The following is an 18,880-nucleotide window of genomic DNA, read 5'->3' on the forward strand; positions in this document are numbered from 1 at the left end:
ACTCATTTCTCCAGCTCATCCTTGCTGTGTTGCTTGCTTGGAAAACTCAGCGTACACCAGATGCAACTTTGCAGATGCAATGCAGCAAATGAGCGCATGCAAAGCGCCCTGGTTCCCACGCTGCATCCACCCCATTCCCAGGGCAGAGTGGCGTGCTGGGTGCTTTGTGCAGGTGGGGTGTGCTGTAATTCCTCCGCTTTGCAGTTGCTGAGGCTCTGGGGATGCCCCAAACATCATCTACTGGAGGTCCAACAGCTGCACATGGATCTAGAGGGGGCTGCCAAAGCCCATCTGAGGGCATTTGGGGTGAAGTCACTCCCCATCCAGCAGCCTTTGGGAAGAACAGGCTGGACCAGTTTGTCCTCATCCCAGAAAAAACCAGTTTAACTCTCAGCCTGATGCAACCGGAGTGGGCACCTTTGCCAAGAAGGGAAAAACTCTTTGGAACTGAGGATTCCTCGATTCAGCCCTATCGCAGGGATCTGGCCAAGATAGAGGCAAAAAGCCCTAAAGAAATGGGATTCGCTTTGTGCCTTGAAATCTCCCCCTCCACCCAACCCCTTTATAACTCCATTAGCACACTGGGGAAAAAAACACAATTTTAGAGTCGAGCAGCCAGCATTCTTTTAATCACACCTTTAAGATTGCATCCTGGATGATGCAGATGAACAGGGTCCCTGCATTCCTGCAAACAAATCTTTCCATTTCCAGTGCTGACTTCTGTCAGAGTTAGGACAAGGTGCCTCAAAATGCAGCCTGACATCGCCAGCGTGGGATATTATGGGAAATAGCTGTTGTGGGCTGTAAAGGTAAATGGGAGGAACTTGGCCTCAGTGCAACTGCACGCTGAAACCCAACCCAGCAGCAGCAGCAAGGAGATACTGCTGCTCTGCAAACACCTTTTGCAAAGCCTGGCACTGCGCGGGCATCTCGGTGCCAATCTGAAAGCGTTTTCCTGCTTCTGTTTTGCTTTCGGTCTCCAAATTGTGCTCCAAGATGCAGCACGGATGATTCCATAAGCAACTTCATTTTTCCTTTTTGCACCACTGAAGAGTTGAAAATGCAGCTTTGCATGGGTTTGGCCTTCTGCGGCATTTTGCAGCCATTGCAGGTGGCGGTGCATGAGGCATCACCCACCAGCAGCCCCTGGGGGCAGGTCCCAAAACTGTCCATAAGTTGCTGCTGTGTGAAAATGCAGCTGCTGGGGAGAGTTGGGGAGCACGCACACACCCACCCCCTGCAAAATCCTTGCCAAGGGAATCGTCCCTTGGCAAAATCTCAGTAATAATGAGGAGGGGTGTATCTTCCTTCCTGTAAATCTAGTAAGATGAATGAATGCATTTTCACTGTTTCCAAGGGGAACAAGTGCATCTACCCTCTGTCTTCAAACTTTATTTGCAAAAAGGGGAATCAGCTTTTTCTCTCTCTTTGCAAAGGGACTGAGTGCATCTCCATCCCTACTTTACCATAAAATAAAAATAAAAAAGGAGTGCACCTTTGGCCCTACAAAAAATCTTTCATTGCAGTAAGTGGAATGAGTGCACCTTCTCTCTCTTTGCAAAGGGAATGACTGCATCTTCCCTCTCTTCAAACTTTATTTGTAAGAAAGGGAGTCAATGCATCCCTCCTCTGCAAAAAAAAAAAAAAAAAAGCAAAAAACCAAACATGATTTGCAAGAAGAGGGGAGTAGTGCACCTTTACTCCTGAAAAAAAAACATCGTAAGGGGAGTGAGTACATCTTCATCTGCAATAAAGATTGCAAAGGAGGTAATAAAACGTGGCAGCAAAACTTTTTGCACTAAGAAGAGCACGTGCATCCTTACACCTGTAAAAATAAAAAACAAGACTTTAAGGGTGCAACGTTTCAGCCAAACAATGCAAGAAAGGGAATGGAAGCGTCCTCCATGCACCGAGGGGTTCCATCGGTGCACGGCTCTCACGCTCCTGCAGTCTTCCTGTCCTAAAGATGGAGCTGTCTGTGCACCACCGGACTTCGCAGCCTCTTCCTCTCTGAAGCTTTTTTTTTTTTTTTTTTTTTTTTGCTTTTCTTTTTGCATTTTTTTCTCCTGCCCGTACATGTGTTTCTGTTTTGTATCGCAGCGATTCTCCTGGCGGCTCATATTTACATTTTAAGTGCATCTGGTGGGTGGGCTTTAAGGGGGAGGAAAGGGAGAGAAGGGGAAAAAAAAAAAAAAAAAAAAAAAAAAAGAATACACAACCTCCTTTTTTTTTTTTTTTTTTTTTTTTTTTTTTTTTTTTTTTTTTTTTTTTTTTTTTTTTTTTTTTTTTTTTCCGCAACAGGAAACACCACCAAAAATATTGCAAAGGCCCCGGGGTCGGTGCTGTCTGTATGCTGCACCCTTCGCTCTAAACCAGGTTTGAAAATGGTGGGGGGAAAGAGGGGGGGAGGCATGGAGTTGGGGGGCCGAAGGGAGTGGGGGGAAGAGGGGGGGAAAGGGAAAAAAATAAAATAGAGAGAAGGGAGGCGGATCCACGTGGTGCAGTGAGAGACAGACAGAGATCCCATTGTTCAAAATCAATTAAAGAGGAAAAAAAAGCGGGGGCAGACGGAGGGGAAGGACGAGGAGGAGGGGGGGGGGTCGGGACGGACACCCCGGGCTGCTCTTCCTGCAGCCCCCATTCGGACTATTTTTTGGCGTTTCCCCCCCCCAAAAAAAAAATCTCCCCCTTATCCCCCGACTCGGCCATATCAAAAAATCGCCCCCGGAACCCCCCCCAGCAAACAGCCACAGAGGGCTCGAAGGCGGCGGCGGCACAATCGGGGCCCCCCCGAGCAGGTGTGCGGGTGTGGGGTGCGGGGTGAGAGGGACCCCCGGAGCGCTGCTTCTCTTTGGTGGGGAGGGGGGGCAAGGGAAGCGAGGGGGGGTTATAACACGATAGCCTTCTGCCCGCAGCACCCCCCGATCGCCCTTTTGTAACCCTCGTTTCAACCCCAATCCCATGTGCACATCGTTCCTTTGCACCCCCCCTCTTTATAACCTCCCCAATTCTACCCTCTCCTTGCACCTCATCTTTTGCATGCCTTCTTTACAAGTCCCCATTTGATGACCCCCCCCCCTTTCAAATCACCGTTTTCTACTCTTTTGCAGCCCCCTGCAAGAAACACCCAGCAGCATCCTCTGTCCCCACCCCCCACTCCTCTTTCCCACCACCTTTTGTACCCCCTTTTCACCCACCCCCCATTCTGCCACCCCTTTTACACTCTCCCTTTTGTAGCACCCCCTCGCCCCCTTTCCATTCACCTTTTAGGAACCCCATCCCTTTTCAGAACCCCCCCAGCCCCATATTACCCCCCCCTCCTTTTTCACAATCACCCCGTTTGTACCCCCTCCATTTTATCGCTCCAACCTCCACTTTTGCGACCCCCCACTTTAGAAGTGGCCCTTTGCAGATCTCTTTTCTGCTCCCCGATCCCCTTTTTTGCTCCCCCTTCCTAACCCTCCCCTTCATTTTACCACCTCCCTGTGCCCAGTCACTTCTGTATCCCTCTCCATCATCCCCCCTCCTCATCCCATCTGTGAGGTGAGAACCCCCCTCCCTCCCCCCTCCGCGTCCTCCTACGGACCGCAGCCCCCCGCGCCGTGGGGGCGCTCTCCCCTCAGCGGGGCGCTGTGATGGCGGTGGGGGGGGGGGGGGGGGCGGGATGTCCCGCCCGGGCCGCGCAGCGCCGTGGCGGCGTGACGGGGAGGCTCCGCGCGGGGTCGGGCCTGACGGGTCTCCTCGGTGTCGGGGCCGCCCCTCGCAGGCGCCATGCCCCGGAGGAAGGCGGCGGGGCCGCCGTGGGAGCCCGGCCCGGGCAGGAGGAGACCCGGGGCGGCGGGAGGGAGGCGGAGGCCTCGTAACGGCGGAGGAGGCGGCGGCAGCAGCGGCGGTAGCAGCGACGAGGAGGCGCCCCGAGAGCGGAGGCCGCGGGACGGCAGCCCAGGAGGAGGAGGGAGGAGGCCCGGCCGGCCCGCAGCGCCCGGCTCGGGTTCGGCTCTCGGCCCGGGGCCCGGCGGCGCGGCGCGGGGACAGGCGGTGGTCATCTGCGAGCCCGAGCACAGCAAGGAGCGCATCGTGAGCTGCGCTGCCCGTGGGCCCCTCTGCAGCCCCGTGCACCCCCTTAACGCAGCCCTCTGTTAACCCCGCCTTCTGCTCCTGCCATTGCACCCCCCGCAGCCCTGCTCTGCACCCCGATGCACCTTTGAACCTTGGCACCCCCGAATGCACTCCCCTTTCTTCCCTTTGCGTCCCTGTGATTCGCCCCTGCTTTGCACCTCTGCAACCCCCATCATGTCCCCTGATGCATGCATTGCAATCCCTTTAATCCGCCCCAGCTTTGCACCCCCCTTTGCACCCCTCTGATTTACCCCTACTTTGCACCTCCTCATAGCAACTCCCTTTGGCACCCCTGGTGGACTCCCCCATGGGCCCCCTCACTTTACCCTCAGTGGTCCTTCAGTTCTCCCCTTCATGCACCCCCTCATTGCACCCTTTGGACCTCATCCTTATACCTCCCATAACACCTCTACTGCCCTCCACTGCACCCCCTTAGCCCCCTTTTATTGCATCCTATCACAAACCTCCCCCCCAGCTCACCCCTTCATTGCAAACACAGATTTGCCCACCTTTTACTGCAGCCCCTTGTGCTCCCAGCTTGCCCCGTGAACCAAAACTTGCATCCTGTTCGCATCCCCAGTTGCCCCAAAGCACCCCCTAAGGTGTTCTCCCATTGTGAAGGCTGTGAGTCCCCCTTTATTTCAGCACTTCAAGGCCCCTCCTTTTGCCCTCATTGAAGGGGAAGCCCAACCATAGCTTTTGGGTCGTTTTTTTCCACGTTGACCCATTTGGAGAATTTTTAACGCAGTGCAACAGCAAGAAGTGCGCATGCTCAACACACAAGTGTGTATGCACACAGTGCCTCACTTTGCACGCCTGCAACCTGGTCCTCCCGTTTGCATTACAAGCATTCAGTTCCTTTTTTCCCTCTTTTCTGACTCATTTTGGGTTTGGCTTTTTCGTTGTTTTATTCTTTGTTGTTGTTTTTGTACTGATTAACATTTTGCTCCCTGCCTTTTGCAGGCAGTTGGTGCTGCACATGCCTTTCCTCTCCAAAGCATCGTCCTTTTGATGGGGGAAAAGCCATAATTAACAATTAGCCAGAACTGGAGGAGGTGCACATCCGTGCTCCGTCCTGCAAAGAGCAACCCCCTCAGTTTCAGACCCATCTGCATGGAGGAGGAGCTGAAGAAATGGGAGTGTTTTGTATGCGTCTCCCTTTTGGGATGCAGTGCTTGCATGCAGTGTACATTGGGGGTTTTAATGCAAAATTGGAAAAAAATCCCCCTTGTCCCCATCAGTTTGGCTCAGAAATGCAATTTGGTCGCAAGCTTGGATGCAACCCTATATCCACCCTGCATGCAAAAAATCTCCGCATGGCTGACATTGCTGCAGATCTGACAAATCCTCCCTGCCCCTTGCAGAAACTCGAGGGCTCCAAGTGCAGAGGACAGCTCCTGATCTTTGGGGCCACCAACTGGGACCTGATTGGCCGCAAAGAAGTGCCTAAGCAGCAAGGTGAGCAAAATGCCGTGCATTTGCATTGCCAGACATCAAGCAACACAACAACAACAACACCAAAACACTTCATGCTGTGCATCCTTTTTTTATTCTTGTGTTGTTTGTTTTTTTCCCACCAGCTGCATATCGAAACCTGGGCCAGAATTTATGGGGGCCACACAGGTATGGGTGTCTCTCAGGTATTCAGGTGCGGAGTGTGGTTTCGGGACCGTGCGCGGCTCACAGCCTCCTCATCACTGCCGAGGGCAAGCTGTGGAGCTGGGGTGAGCAAAGCACCAAAACGCCTCTCGCAAAAACATGCAAAACCCTGCAGTGCGGCCTAACCCCTAACGATTCCCACAGGTCGTAATGAGAAGGGGCAGCTGGGCCACGGGGACACGAAGCGTGTGGAAGCCCCCAAGCTCATCGAGGTGCTGGGCAGCGAGGCCATCGTGCTGGCAGCATGCGGCCGGAACCACACGCTGGCTCTCACAGGTGGGGGGAAACCTCAACAAAATGCCCTAAAACTGCTGGGTTTTGCCCTGGTTTCATGGCTTTTCCCTATTTTTGGTTGGCAGAGAGTGGCTCCGTGTATGCTTTTGGGGAGAACAAAATGGGGCAGCTTGGTCTTGGGAACCAAACAGATGCTGTTCCAAGCCCCACACAGGTAAATCCACTCTGTTCTATGCTTGTCCATTTTTTTTGTTGAGGTGAAAAGCAGCATATTTGTATTTTTTCACTGAAAAATGCACTCGCAGAACGCAAACCCCATTAGGATGTTGGGGTGTTCCCCTTTAGCATGTAAGGACGTCCCTGTTGAAGCTGCTTTGAAATGGAGCGGAGAAAATGCAGCATGAAAATGATATCATTACGAAAAAACAACTGTGTACAAACTCTGTAGGATTTTTGGCTGTCCCCTTCCAAGTCTCTTGTTCCATTTTAGGGTGAAAACCCAATGCTTTAGGGGAGCTTATGGCCAAGAAAAATGATAGAGAATGGGGGTGTTCTCCCCCCCCTAGAAATTCAGCTTTTTGCCTTCTTCTCATCTTCTTCGCAGATCATGTACAATGGGCAGCCCATCACCAAAATGGCCTGCGGGGCTGAGTTCAGCATGATCATGGACTGCAAAGGAAACCTCTACTCCTTTGGGTGCCCGGAGTACGGGCAGCTGGGTATGGCCACGTTTTGGGATGTTTTTTTAAAGGTTTGGGGCATAGGAAACATTCCCTGCCTCAGTTTTCCCAGCTGTGAAATGGGTTCAGAGCTGATGTAGCAGCTCCCAGAAAGAAAACAAAAAGGACAAGTCACTCAAAAACCAGGATGCAAACCTGAAACAAAAGGGGTTTTGCAAGTGGGAAATGGATTTCTTGGTGACGCAGTGTCCTTGTGCAGGGCACAACTCCGATGGGAAGTTCATCGCCCGAGCACAGCGCATAGAGTACGACTGCGAGCTGGTGCCGCGCCGCGTGGCCATCTTCATTGAGAAGACCAAAGATGGGCAGATCCTGCCCGTCCCCAACGTGGTGGTGCGGGATGTGGCATGCGGGGCCAACCACACGGTGAGCACTCAGCAGTGTAGCCCTTTGCTTTTTGCTTTTTATTGTTGCCTTGCTTTTTGCAAATGTGTTATTGCAGCAAAAAAAAGAGGCGTCCCTTTTGGCCAGCTTTCCCTGCTTCAGTTTGCAGCATATACTTGCAGTGTTTACCTAAGGACAGATCAACAATATGCATTGAAGGATAAGTGCAGTATGCATTTCAGGATGAAGCTTCTGCAGCGTGCCCATGGTTTGCAGCGTACTCTGCAGTCCGTGCAGTCGCTATGTCGCCTGCACCAAAGCTGCACACAGCCCCACTCACTGTGCATCCCCCTGTTCACAGCTTGTCCTGGACTCCCAGAAGCGTGTTTTCTCCTGGGGCTTTGGTGGCTACGGGCGACTGGGCCATGCAGAGCAGAAGGATGAGATGGTGCCGCGCTTGGTCAAGCTCTTTGACTTCCCAGGCCGAGGAGCTGCACAGATCTACGCTGGCTACACGTGTTCCTTTGCTGTCAGTGAGACAGGTGGGTGGCCGCCCTGCATCCCTAATTTCAGTTGATGTGAGCAGATCCACACAGGTAGGAGCAGCCCTAATATGTGTTCTGGGGACTTGCAGGTGGCTTGTTTTTCTGGGGTGCCACCAACACCTCCCGTGAGTCCACCATGTACCCAAAAGCAGTGCAGGACCTGTGTGGCTGGAAGATCCGCAGCCTGGCCTGTGGGTGAGTGATTGTCCCCCCAAAATCTCCCTTTTCTTAGTTTTGGAGTGCAAGGGGGTTGCAGGTGCAGGGTGCTGGAGTCAGCACCTTGCATTGTGCTGCAGAAAGAGCAGCATCATTGTGGCAGCGGACGAGAGCACCATCAGCTGGGGCCCATCTCCCACCTTTGGAGAGCTGGTAAGGATTTATGGCACTCTAAACTGTACAGTTTTACCCCTCATCTTCTGGAGCAGGGGTTCTGCTTGTCAGCCCACTACAATTTTTTGGGGTTGTGCTTGTGTCTTTCAGGGCTATGGGGACCACAAGCCCAAGTCATCAACGGCTGCCCAAGAGGTGAAGACCTTGGATGGGATCTACACGGAGCAGGTAGGCAGGGACCCGCACACCTTTGTGTCCCCAGTGGTGGCTGGGACCATCAGTAGCTCATCCCACCCATGAGGGCTCCCACTGGTGCAATGTTTCCAACTGCTAAATGCTCCCACCCACGAGTCGGTGCCTCCTGTGCGTTGCTCCTGCCCATGTGATATTGGCACCTGTACAGTGCTGCCACCCATGGGATGCTGCCACTCGTGGCATGCTGTCACCCTTGTGTTGTGCCCATTTGTGTAATGCTCTCATCCGTGCAGTGCTTCCACCCATTGGATGCTGACAGCTGTCCAACACTCCTACCCGCAGATTATTCCCACCCATGAGTTGCTGTCACCCATGGGTTCTTTCCACTGAAGCGATGGTGCCATACATGGGAGACTGTCACCCGTGGGTTGTGCCTACCCCTTTAATGCTAACAGCACGAGATGCTGTCATCTGTCAGATTTCTGTCGCCTTCGTGATGCTCCCACCCATCAGTTCTTCTCACCCAAGAGATGGTGCCACCCATGGGATGCTGTCACCCATCTGTTGTGCCTGCCCGTGTTATGCTGTCACTTACAGGATGCTCCCCTCCACAGTATGTCCCTACCTATGGGATACTCCCACCCATGAGTTGTTGCTCACACTCATGGACTCTCCCATCCCATGGGGTGCTCCTGCCTATGCTTTTCCCCCACGGTGGGATGTTTCTCAAGCATAGCCCAGTATAAAGGGAGGGGGCCCAGCAGCAGCAGGAGCGATGCTTTGCCTCACCCCGCACTCCCTGCAGGTGGCCATGGGCTATGCCCACTCCCTGGTGATTGCCCGCGATGAGAGCGATGCCGAGAAGGAGAAGCTGCGCAAGCTGCCGGAGTACAACCCCCGCACCATCTGAGCGCAGCCACGGCTCTGCTGCCTGTTCTCCTACAATTTCCAAAGCGTTGGATTCCCCCCTTCCACGGCCAAGACCTTTCCCCGTGGCTTTTCCATTTCCCATCCCCACCCTCGCAGGACCTTTTGGCACATCCAGGCTTTTTTAGTTGTTGGGTTTTGGGGTTTTTTTATCTGTTCATTTTATTGCTGTTCCGCACAGAAAGGGGGGTGCTGGGTTCACCTGGGTAGGCATAGACTTTTAACTTTTTTTTATTATTATTATCTTTGTTACCAGATTTCTCTGGTTGTAGGCTTGGAACAAAACTCAACCAGTAAACCCCTCCTTTTCCACAACATGGCAATTTGGGGGGGCATTTTTCACAAATAACCTCTATTTTGGGTGCTATTATTTTAGGGTTGTGCGTGTTTCCCGCCCTCCTTCCTCAGCATCCCTTTTCCTCTGGGGATTTGGGACCAGATGTGCTATCTCATACCCATAGGGACAAACCCCGTGCTCCCTTCTCCATCCCAGCGTCATTTTTTTGAGCTGGATGCCTCCAAACCTGCGGATTCCCCAAACCCCCCACTGCCCATCCCAGGGCGATCTCAGGTATGAAGAGCGGGCCCTGAAGCATCGTGTAAGCTTTTTCTCTTTTTTTTTTTTCTTTTTTCCCATTAATTATTATTATTTTTATTATTATTATTATTTCAGCCTGGTATCTGCCAAAAGCCCTTCCTGGGGCGACGCTGTGCACTGTGCTGGAGAAATGAGGTGCCTTTACATGCAGAGCCCAGCTCTGCCTCCACACAACCCAAGGGTGATATTTTATTACCTTATTTTCTAGTTTTTAGGGTTTATTTTGATTTTTTTTTTTATCCCTTTCTGCTCCCCACATGCAGCTGTGGGGGCAGGTCTGCAGTATTTTATGGAGAGAAAAAAAAAAAAAAAAGATTTTACAAAAAAAAGGGGGGGAGGGTTCTTTATGTTTGCTTTGGGGTTAGGATTTATTTTGGGGTTTATCTTGGTGTGTTAGAGTCAAAACTTCCAGGATGGGAAGAGCAACAGGGCAGAGACGTCAGATACTCTGTTTTTTTGAGCAATATTCACATTTGCTGCAGGAGGAGGTCAGGGTGTGCAGCACCCCAATGGGGCTTTTAGAACCTTATCCCCACTTTTTTCTACCTGCAATATTTCAGGATCATCCCCATCAGCTGCCAGCCCCAAATGGGCACAACGATATGCTGCAGCCTAAGAACAGGGGTGAAAAAACAGCAAGAAGCCATTTTCACCCCTAAAAAAGCAATTTGGGCCCCAGGCCCGTTGTGCCCCATTGCATCCCAGCAAAAGGAGAGGGCTGGAAGCATGGAAAAATAATAAACCACGATGCTCTCAGAGCAGTGTTCCCTTTAGATGAGGCGACAGGTTCCCGGTTAGTGCTGTCGTTGTCTTCATCATGTTTTTTTATATTTCTTGGAGTAAACGTTTAAATAAACGCCGTTGTGTACGCCTCTCAGCTACTGCATGCACGCCCCAGCCCCATGTTCGGCACGGAGCAGCGATGCAGTCAGCAAAAGCTGCCCTGACTTTCGTCACAAGCTGCAGAGCTGCTCTCCTTCATTCCTGCCCGTTTTCTCTTCTAACCAAAATGAACAAATAAAAGGAATGCTGCTTTTTCACCCCAATGCAGTGCACTCTCAGCACCAACATCCCTAAAAGCAGATGCACAGCCTTTAGGGGGCACCAGCCTGCTGCTGACATAATCTCCCCCCCCCTCTGATTTTGCAAGCAGGGTGCAAGTGCAGCAGTACATACATACATGTGTTTTTGCGCGTGATTTTGTGCATGTACATTTGCTTTTTGTTTTTACGTGCATGTATTTGCACATGTCTGTTTTTCTAGTGCATGTGCGTATTTTACTCTATGTATGTGTATTTTGCAGTTTGGCACTTTCTGCCTTCATATTTTTGTCCCTGCATGCATCTTTCAGTGCGTGCTTGCCTGCTGTAGTACGTGCATAGCAGTTTGTGTGCGTGACTGTTGTGGTGCAGTGTTACCATTCGTATTCCCATCCATGCATCCCCACTTTGTAGAGCAGCACACGCACTCACATGCCTTTTCTGTGGACATTTCTTCTAATGCATGCGTGTTCTACTATGAATGCTCCCACGCATGCATACACATCTTGCAAGCTTGTGGACATAGATCTTTTTTGTGCATTTCTTTCTGCATATGTATGTGGGTTTTTTTGTGCATTTTTATGCATGCATTTCATTGTTAAACATGCAGATGCTTTTTTCCATATACATCACTGCAGAGCACTGCATCACCCCACTAAACACCACTTAAAGATGCCTTTAACCTCAGCAGGAAGCTGGTAGCAAGCACAGCCCTCATTTATTTCCAAGGGGAGTTGGGGGGGCTGCTGCAGAAGGCACTTAAGGGATGGAGAAGGGGATTTGGGGGGAAAAAAAAAAGGAGGAAAATGGGTGGCTCAGGGCACCATCCGCCACCACTTGAAGGCAAAGGGTTTGCGGCGGACGTTGGTGCCGCAGTGCACCTCTCCAGCAAGCTTGTGGTAGGAGAAAAAGTCGTCGATGAAGGTGCAGGAGAGCCCCAGGGGCTGCAGCAGTGCTCTCACCCCGCTCCTCCAGGCAGCACTGCCCATCCACCAGTGGCCCGAAGGGCTTGGGGATGCCCAGGTGTCTGCCCAGCACCAGCATGTTCACCTGGAGATGGACCAGAATTAGTTTCCTCGCCCCAGTGGCGAACAAGAAGAGCACAAAGGGCTGCCAGCATGCAGACCTAATTTCACCCTGAGCTGCTTGTTACCATGTCAGGGAAATAGGCCACGGCTCTGGCTTGGTCATCAGCTTGGAAGAGCTGCGGGATGTCAATGATGTCCTGCTCAGCCAGCCCCAGCTCCCGCTTCAGGATGTCCCGGTTCCAACTAATGCAGCTCTGTGGGGAGGGAGTGTGGTTGTGGGTGGGTGGGGGGATAAGGAGGGGTAGGCGAATAGGGGGGCAAGGGGACGGAGGAACAGGACAGGAAGATAGGAGGATGAGGACAGGGACAGAAGGATGGAGATGGGAGGACAAGGACACAAATAGGGACAGAGACAGAGAGGGAGACGAAGACAGGAACAAAGGGACTGAGAAACAGTGAGAGGGAGATGGGGAAGCGGGGGGAAAGAAAAAGGACAGGGAATGGGGTTAGGCTGGCATAGGGAGATGGCTGGGAACAGGAATAGGGACGAGGAGACAGGGAGGAGGGGAAAGAGACAGGGACTGGGAGAAGGGGAGAAGGAAGACAGTGGGACAGAAAGATGAAGGGGAGGTGGACAGATGGACATAGAGACGGGGAAGTATGTACAGCAGGACCTCACCTGTGCGTAGGTATTGAACTTGCGCAGCGCTTCATTTCCCAGGATCTCGTTGATGCTCGGCTTGGGCACACCATGCAGCCCTGAACACAGAGCAAGGAACCTCACCCCCATGTCAGGAAGACAGTGGGTTGTGTGGGGATGTGAGGTGCCACAGCATCCCTACCCTGGAACATTGTCGCTTCCCCATAGCCCGTCTCCTGCTTCTCCCTGAGCAGCTGGTAGCAGGCACTGGGGCTGGCCAGCAGCAGCCTAAATCCCTACAGATGGAGAGAGCAATATGAGCTCACGCCATGTTTCCCCCCGTAAAAATCACCCCATAAAAGAGCTGCCTACCTTCCGATCAGGTGCGGGGATGAAGCTGAGGAACTCATCAACATGTCCGACCTGCAGCCAGTCTGAGAAGAGCTCCACAGGCGCCTGCACCCGTTGGGCAGCGAGGAAATTCCGTACTGCTTTGGCCATGCGTCGGCCGCCAAACCTAGGGGCAATGATTGGGGACCTCAGCCTAGGCCTCTGGGTGTGGTGTACACCAAAATCCCACCTCCCACCTGGGGAAGCTGCTGCCGATGAGGATGCGGCCCAGCGGGTACTCCTTGCTGCGCACCGTCACTGGTGGGCTGACCTCCAGGTTGCCAAAGGAGTCAAGGCTGGAGGTGTTCTCTGGTGTTTCCTGAGCCACATAGCCAAAATCAGGGCCCTGGGGGGAAAGCAGGGCTGGCATTAAGCCTTGGGAGTGCCAAACCTTGAAGCATGATGTTCCTGTTGCCCATGCTGATTTGGCTTATCTCCTTCCTACAAATTAATTTACCCTATTGCATGATTCTCTGAATCCACCTGTTGGGAAATAGACCTTCAGGATCATCACACCCAACCATCAGCCCGACCTGCTGAGCCCCATCACTCAACCGCAGCCCTTAGCGATTGCTCATCTTCTTAGCTTTGTTCTTATTCCTTTTCTGATTCTCAGTAGTATCCTACTCCTACTTTTATTCCTGTTCTTACTTCTATTCATACTTTTATTCTCATTTCTATTTCCTTTTTCCATTCCTATTCCTACTTATTCCTACTCCCGTTCCCATTCCTTCTCTTATTACTACTCCTATTTCTTACTCCTATTCTCATTCTTATTCCCACTATTATTCCTATTCCCACCCCTATCCCTACTGTTTTTTTTTTTTTTTTTTTAAATTCATTCTAATTCTTATCCTTTTGCACACTGCCACAGTGCACAGCACTCCTCGCTAGCACCAGAAAACCCAACACCAGGGGTTGGAGGACAAGCAGCTTTAATTGGGTACCAGGATGCTCCTGACAGGGAAGTCCTTCAGGCCCCGGTCACGGGGTGAGTCGAAGACCACTGGGAACATTTTATGAGGTGCTTGCACATAGCCAAACTCCACTTCATCCTGCAAAAAAAGCAGAGGGAAAAGGAAGTGCAGTGGAGCCACAGCCAAAGGGTCCCAACCCCACATCACCCACCTGGATCCAACGGTCGTTGCGGTTTTCGGGCAGCGGGCAGATGGTCACTGGGCACTTGGCTTCCTCAGCCAGTGTGCTGACAGCTGCCACAAAGTCCTCATTGTCCTCCACGCTGGGAAATAAAAACAGGGAGGCACATGGATGCAGTGGAGCCCGGAGGGATGCAGCCACCAACCCCCCCTGGCACCCACCTACACACGAAGACCTCCAACGGTGCCAACGTGTTGGGTGTCATGATCCACGGAGCCACACGGAACACCACCGTGTCTGTGAAAATGGGCGTTTCCAGCAAGCCCTGCAAGGGGGAGTGGAATTGAGACATCGCTCACCCCCATCTGTAGGTAAAACCTATATTATTCAGGGCATTACCTTCTCAGGGCTCTCCAGCAGTGTGACATGGAATGCAACCAGCCCTGAAAAGCCAGCGTCAGGGAAGGCAAGCCCCTCCACATAGAAGATGCTTTCTTCCTGGTGCTGACTGGGCTTCACAGCATAGGTAAGCTTCTCACCCCCCAGCACGTGCTTGTATTCTTCCAGTGCGACACTGTCTGTGGACACAGGCGGCACCATGCAACCATGCAGCACTTACCTTGCGCTGCAGCATTCCACCTCCATTTCTCAGCTCCTCGCAAAAGGAGCAGATTTGTGTTGCACCATGACACACCAGGACACAGCGAGCACACCTCTACCATTGAGTGTACCATTGTACAACTGGGAACAAAGCAACCTCGTGGCATGCATTTGGGATTCTGGAGGTGTCAGCTCTCATTGTGCCCACCTCATTAATGATCTGTGGAATGGAACACCTCTCCTATGAGGACAGGCTGACAGAGCAGGGGCTCTTCAGCCTGAAGAAAGGTCTGAGGTGACCTGATAGCAGCCTTTCAGTATCTAAAGGGGAACTACAGGAAAGAAGGGAAGAGACTCTTCAGCAGGGTATGCGGTGATAGAACAAGGGGAAATGGCTTCAAGCTCAGGGAGGGTAGATTTAGGTTAGATACAAAGAAAAAGTCTTTTCCAGTGAGGGTAGTGAGGCACCGGAGCAGGTTAGCTAACATTGTGGTTGATGCCCCATTCCTTGGGACTTCCAAGGTGAAGATGTGTAATGCCGCAGGCAGCCTGATCCAACTGTGGTGTTCCTGTTCATTGCAGGGGGTTGGACTAGATGGCCTTCAGAGGTTCCTTCCAACTCTAAGGATTCTATGATTTATAGGGGGGCCTAGAGAGGGGTCATCCCACACTCACTGCCTCCGTAGAACACGCCGACTTTATCAGCATCACTGAAACCCACGTGTAGGACGAGGCCATGGCCAGTGAAGATGGTGCGTGGTCCACGGGTCCGCAGAACCATTTGTGACATGTCCTTCAGGTCTAGGGTGACAGTAAGGACAAACTGGGGAGGAAAGCCACCAAAAAGAGGAAATGCAGCAAAAAAAGAGCTGGCCATACCTTCGTAGGAGCACACAGTGGTGTCACGATTATCTGTAAGCTGGCCTTTGGGTTCGCTACTGTCACTCATCAACCGGCTTTTGGGGTCATCGCGGTCACAGTTGACCAGCAGAATGGCACCATGCCCATCAGGACCCCATGTCCACGTGGCCTGGGGATAGGAAAGCAGGGTTGGGAACACTGTTGGAGCCACCCACGGGGGTGGGGATTGTTGTTTTCACTGCACTACCTTGTCCACCAACGTCCTGCTGACTGACCCACTGCGACCAGTGTCAGCATCCAGCGAGACTTCTGCAGGGACAACAGGTGCTCAGTGGAGAAGTGGCATGGAGACACCACTTTTTGGGACCAAATATTCCCACTTACCCACACAAGTGAGGTACAGCATAGCTCTGCCCACTGGCACCCCCGCTGGCTTCACCAAAATAGGAAATCCTGACCTGTGATGTCACAGCCAATGAGTTCAGTATCACCCAGAGGTGATACTGGGTGCTGCTGGGCTGCTGTCACCCACCTTCTCGTCCCCAACATCCTTGCTGATTGCCTCCATGGTGAGCAGCACCTCAGTGCCAGTGGCCAAGGGCCAGCGGGTGACACTTGAGGGCAGCTTCACACTTTGTGTCTCATGCACCACGTAGACTTTCACGCCTGGCGTGCCCTGCGCATGGAAGGCGATGGCATCCTTGGGTGCTGACCTGGGGGAGCACAGCTGTTGGGGCATCACTGCAGTGATGCAGCAAGTCCTGCAATGTACAATTGCAACGAATCCTGCAGTATGTAACGAATCCCACAAAATGCAGTAAGCCCTACTACGTTCAACCTCAAGAAATCCTGCAGTGTTCAACTGTAATGAATCCAGTCTTATGTAATTGCAACAAATCCTGCAACATTCAACCTCAAAAAAATCCTGCAGCATTCGACTATGACAAATCCTGCCGAATTCAATTGCAACAAATCCTGGAAACAGCAAGAAATTCTACAAAATGAAACTGCAATAAGTCCTGCAAAGTGAAATAAATCCTGCAATGTGCAACAAGTCTTGCAAAACATCCCCAACTCTACATTATTCAAGTCCAATAAATTCTGTACCAATCAACTGCACCAAAACCCCAGAGGTCTTTTCTTATGGCATGAGGCTTCCCAGATATTTAAATTCCACCCCACAGTAACAAATGCATCCCCTTCAGAGCACAGCAAAGCCACAGCGGGTGCGGGAAGTGAGTGGGGATGGAGGAAGCACCAGCAGGCGAATGGGCAGGCGGCAGCATGCAGCGCTCAGTGCAAGAGGGCATTGCCAGGGCAGGAACTTCTGCAAGGAGGGGAGAAGCCCAGTCCTGGGTGCTGTGATGCTACTAACATCCACAGGGCAGAGGTGTGTTTGAAGCAGCACAAGGCAACCCAAAAAAGCAAAACTAAAGTCAGTTGGAGCTTTAAGGAAAATGGAAGAAAAAGCAAAACTTGTTGCTGTAAACCAGGCTGTGGCCAAACACACGCATGTCTGCAGGGAACGCCCTAGCAAGCAATGCTTCCATGGTTAACTCTGTATTCACCTACACAAGGAAATATTTCTATTTCTTGTTGGGACAGCACAGCAGCCCCTGGAGTAGAGTTCTGGAGCCCAGATGGAGAATGCAACCAGATTTGGGATTTCGCATCCAAAATCTGTTTCTCCACAGAGGCTGCAAACTTTTCCATTCATCCTGAGCACTGAGTAGTGGTGTCATCCCATTCCAGGTGCTGAAAGCCCCTGGGAGCAGAAGGAGCAACACCCCGCGTTTCAATACTGAAAATCCAACAGGAGCAGGAGGAGCAATCCCTTTCTTTTGGATGCTGAAAATCCCAACAGAAGCAATCCCTTTCTTTTGGATGCTGAATCCCCTTGGTAAACCCACCCGAATACATCAGCATTGCTTTTCCCCAGCTCAACCCTTCTACCTCTATTTTTACCCTTTCCTCGCTTAACCCAGCTTTAATTCCCGCAGGCGGAAAGAGAAAATAATATAACCCCAAAGCAGATTTTTGGACACCCCGTTCCTTACCCCTGGATGTCCAAGGACAGCTCTGTGCCCAGCACACAGACGGTGCTGGTGGGCCGTTGGGTGCAAAGCTGAACACGACGCTGCTGGGCCATGCCACCACACAGCCCCGAGTGCTGGCAGGGGTGGCACGAGGGGATTATAAAGGCTGGCAGCGGGGAGGGGATTAACACAGCCTGATCCCACCCAGCCGGTGCGCACCGCTGAGCTTTCTGACAACAGACCGTGAATCAGGGCTGATTTTTCACCCCAACGCTGCCTTCCCCGGAACAACGCTTTTTATTTGTTGCCTTTTTTTTTTTTATCCCCGAGATAACAAAGTAGCCTTGTCACCAAGGAGAAACCCGCACGGTAAATTATTCACCACGACACCAGAGCCGAGCTGGTGCCATGCCAGGCTGCTATTTCCTACTGCGCGCCTCCCCAGGCTCCTCATAGAATCGCAGGAGATGGAAGGGACCTGAAGAGATCATGGAGTCCAACCCCCCTCATAAAGCAGCTCCCTACAATTGGCCGCACAGACCAGCATCCGGATAAGTCTTGAATATCTTCATAGAAAGAGATTCTACAGCCGCTCTGAGCAACCCGTTCAGTGCTCTGTCCCCCTTACCATAAATAAGTTCTTCCACATGTTAGCACAGAACTTCCTGTGCTCAAGTTTTAGGCCATTAGTCCTTGTCCCATTGCTGTGCACCACTAAGAAGAGCCTGGCCTCATCCATTTGCCTCCCACCTCCCCTCAGATATTTATAAGCATTTATCAGATCCCCTCTCAGCCTTCTTTTCCCCAGGCTGAGCAGATCCAGGTTACTCAGTCTCTCATCACACCGGAGGTCTCCAGGCCTTTTATCATCTCTGTGACCCTCCACGGGACTCTTTCTGGAGCTCCCTCTCTTTTTCAAACAGGGGAGCCCAGAACTGATGTAGAAGTCTAAATCTCTACTCACGAGGGCAGAGCAGAGGGGAAGGATAACCACCCTTGACTTGCTGGTCACGCTCTGTGCAGCGCACTCCATGATAACATTGGCCTTCTTGGCCACAAGGGCACGCTACTGGCTCATCACCACCTTGCTGTCCCCCAGGGCCCCAGGCTTTTCTCTGTGGAGCTCCTGCCCAGCAGGTCATCTCCTTACCTGCACTGATGCACACAACTGTAATACTAAAATGGAATAGAAAGTACCGTGATAAAAGTAGCATGGCAAAGCTTTCAGCCAGATCAAATAAGAACAAGATTAAATGCAACAGATACAGAAAAAAAAAAAAAAAAAAAGGAAAAAAAAAAAAAAAAAAAAAGGAAAAGAGCTGCTTACCTTTGTAAGGCCTCAGGTACGCAGGAATCTCCAGCAAAAAACCCTCACTTCCACTGCCAACCCTTAAATGAGGGCTAGGAAAGGGTGGATCCTGGCTCCATCCCTTCCAATCATTCAGCTACATTGCATGCACCTGAGCTCCCCCGGATCAGCCCTGACTTTCCACCAGGTGCTCCATCACTGCTCCAG

At 51.8% G+C, this 18,880-nt stretch overlaps 2 protein-coding genes across 4 annotated transcripts; one reads left to right on the forward strand and one right to left on the reverse strand.

Moving 5' to 3' along the window:
* The first annotated feature begins 2,044 nt into the window (after positions 1-2,044).
* Positions 2,045-10,548, forward strand: RCC2 (regulator of chromosome condensation 2). 3 transcript variants are annotated; one of them, XR_007380866.1, is made up of 15 exons: positions 2,045-2,142; positions 2,302-2,376; positions 3,767-4,077; positions 5,484-5,577; positions 5,700-5,843; positions 5,923-6,054; positions 6,138-6,226; positions 6,617-6,731; positions 6,952-7,118; positions 7,438-7,618; positions 7,711-7,816; positions 7,918-7,990; positions 8,102-8,179; positions 8,952-9,644; positions 9,747-10,548. XR_007380866.1 is itself a non-coding variant. In XM_048968027.1 (14 exons), exons 3-14 carry the CDS (start codon positions 3,772-3,774, stop codon positions 9,054-9,056), a joined length of 1,590 nt encoding a protein of 529 aa, XP_048823984.1. In that variant the 5' UTR covers positions 2,045-2,142; positions 2,302-2,376; positions 3,767-3,771; the 3' UTR covers positions 9,057-10,548. The 3 variants fall into 3 exon arrangements, 2 of the variants coding, with proteins under 2 accessions (XP_048823984.1, XP_048823985.1); XM_048968027.1 differs by having other exon boundaries at positions 8,952-10,548; XM_048968028.1 differs by lacking the exons at positions 2,045-2,142; positions 2,302-2,376 and adding an exon at positions 2,463-2,798 and having other exon boundaries at positions 8,952-10,548.
* LOC125703478 (protein-arginine deiminase type-1-like) lies at positions 9,669-17,653 on the reverse strand. Its single transcript, XM_048968025.1, is given in 18 exon segments — positions 9,669-11,673; positions 11,675-11,761; positions 11,865-11,993; positions 12,419-12,498; positions 12,582-12,675; positions 12,752-12,896; positions 12,967-13,115; positions 13,717-13,824; positions 13,898-14,009; positions 14,089-14,192; positions 14,267-14,445; positions 15,143-15,268; positions 15,347-15,497; positions 15,576-15,637; positions 15,713-15,755; positions 15,757-15,786; positions 15,861-16,041; positions 17,386-17,653. Coding segments are annotated over 18 exon segments (2,019 nt in total). The 5' UTR covers positions 17,478-17,653; the 3' UTR covers positions 9,669-11,526.
* Positions 17,654-18,880: the final 1,227 nt, after the last annotated feature.

Source organism: Lagopus muta, chromosome 21 (assembly GCF_023343835.1).
Source record: "Lagopus muta isolate bLagMut1 chromosome 21, bLagMut1 primary, whole genome shotgun sequence".
Lineage (NCBI taxonomy): Eukaryota > Metazoa > Chordata > Aves > Galliformes > Phasianidae > Lagopus > Lagopus muta.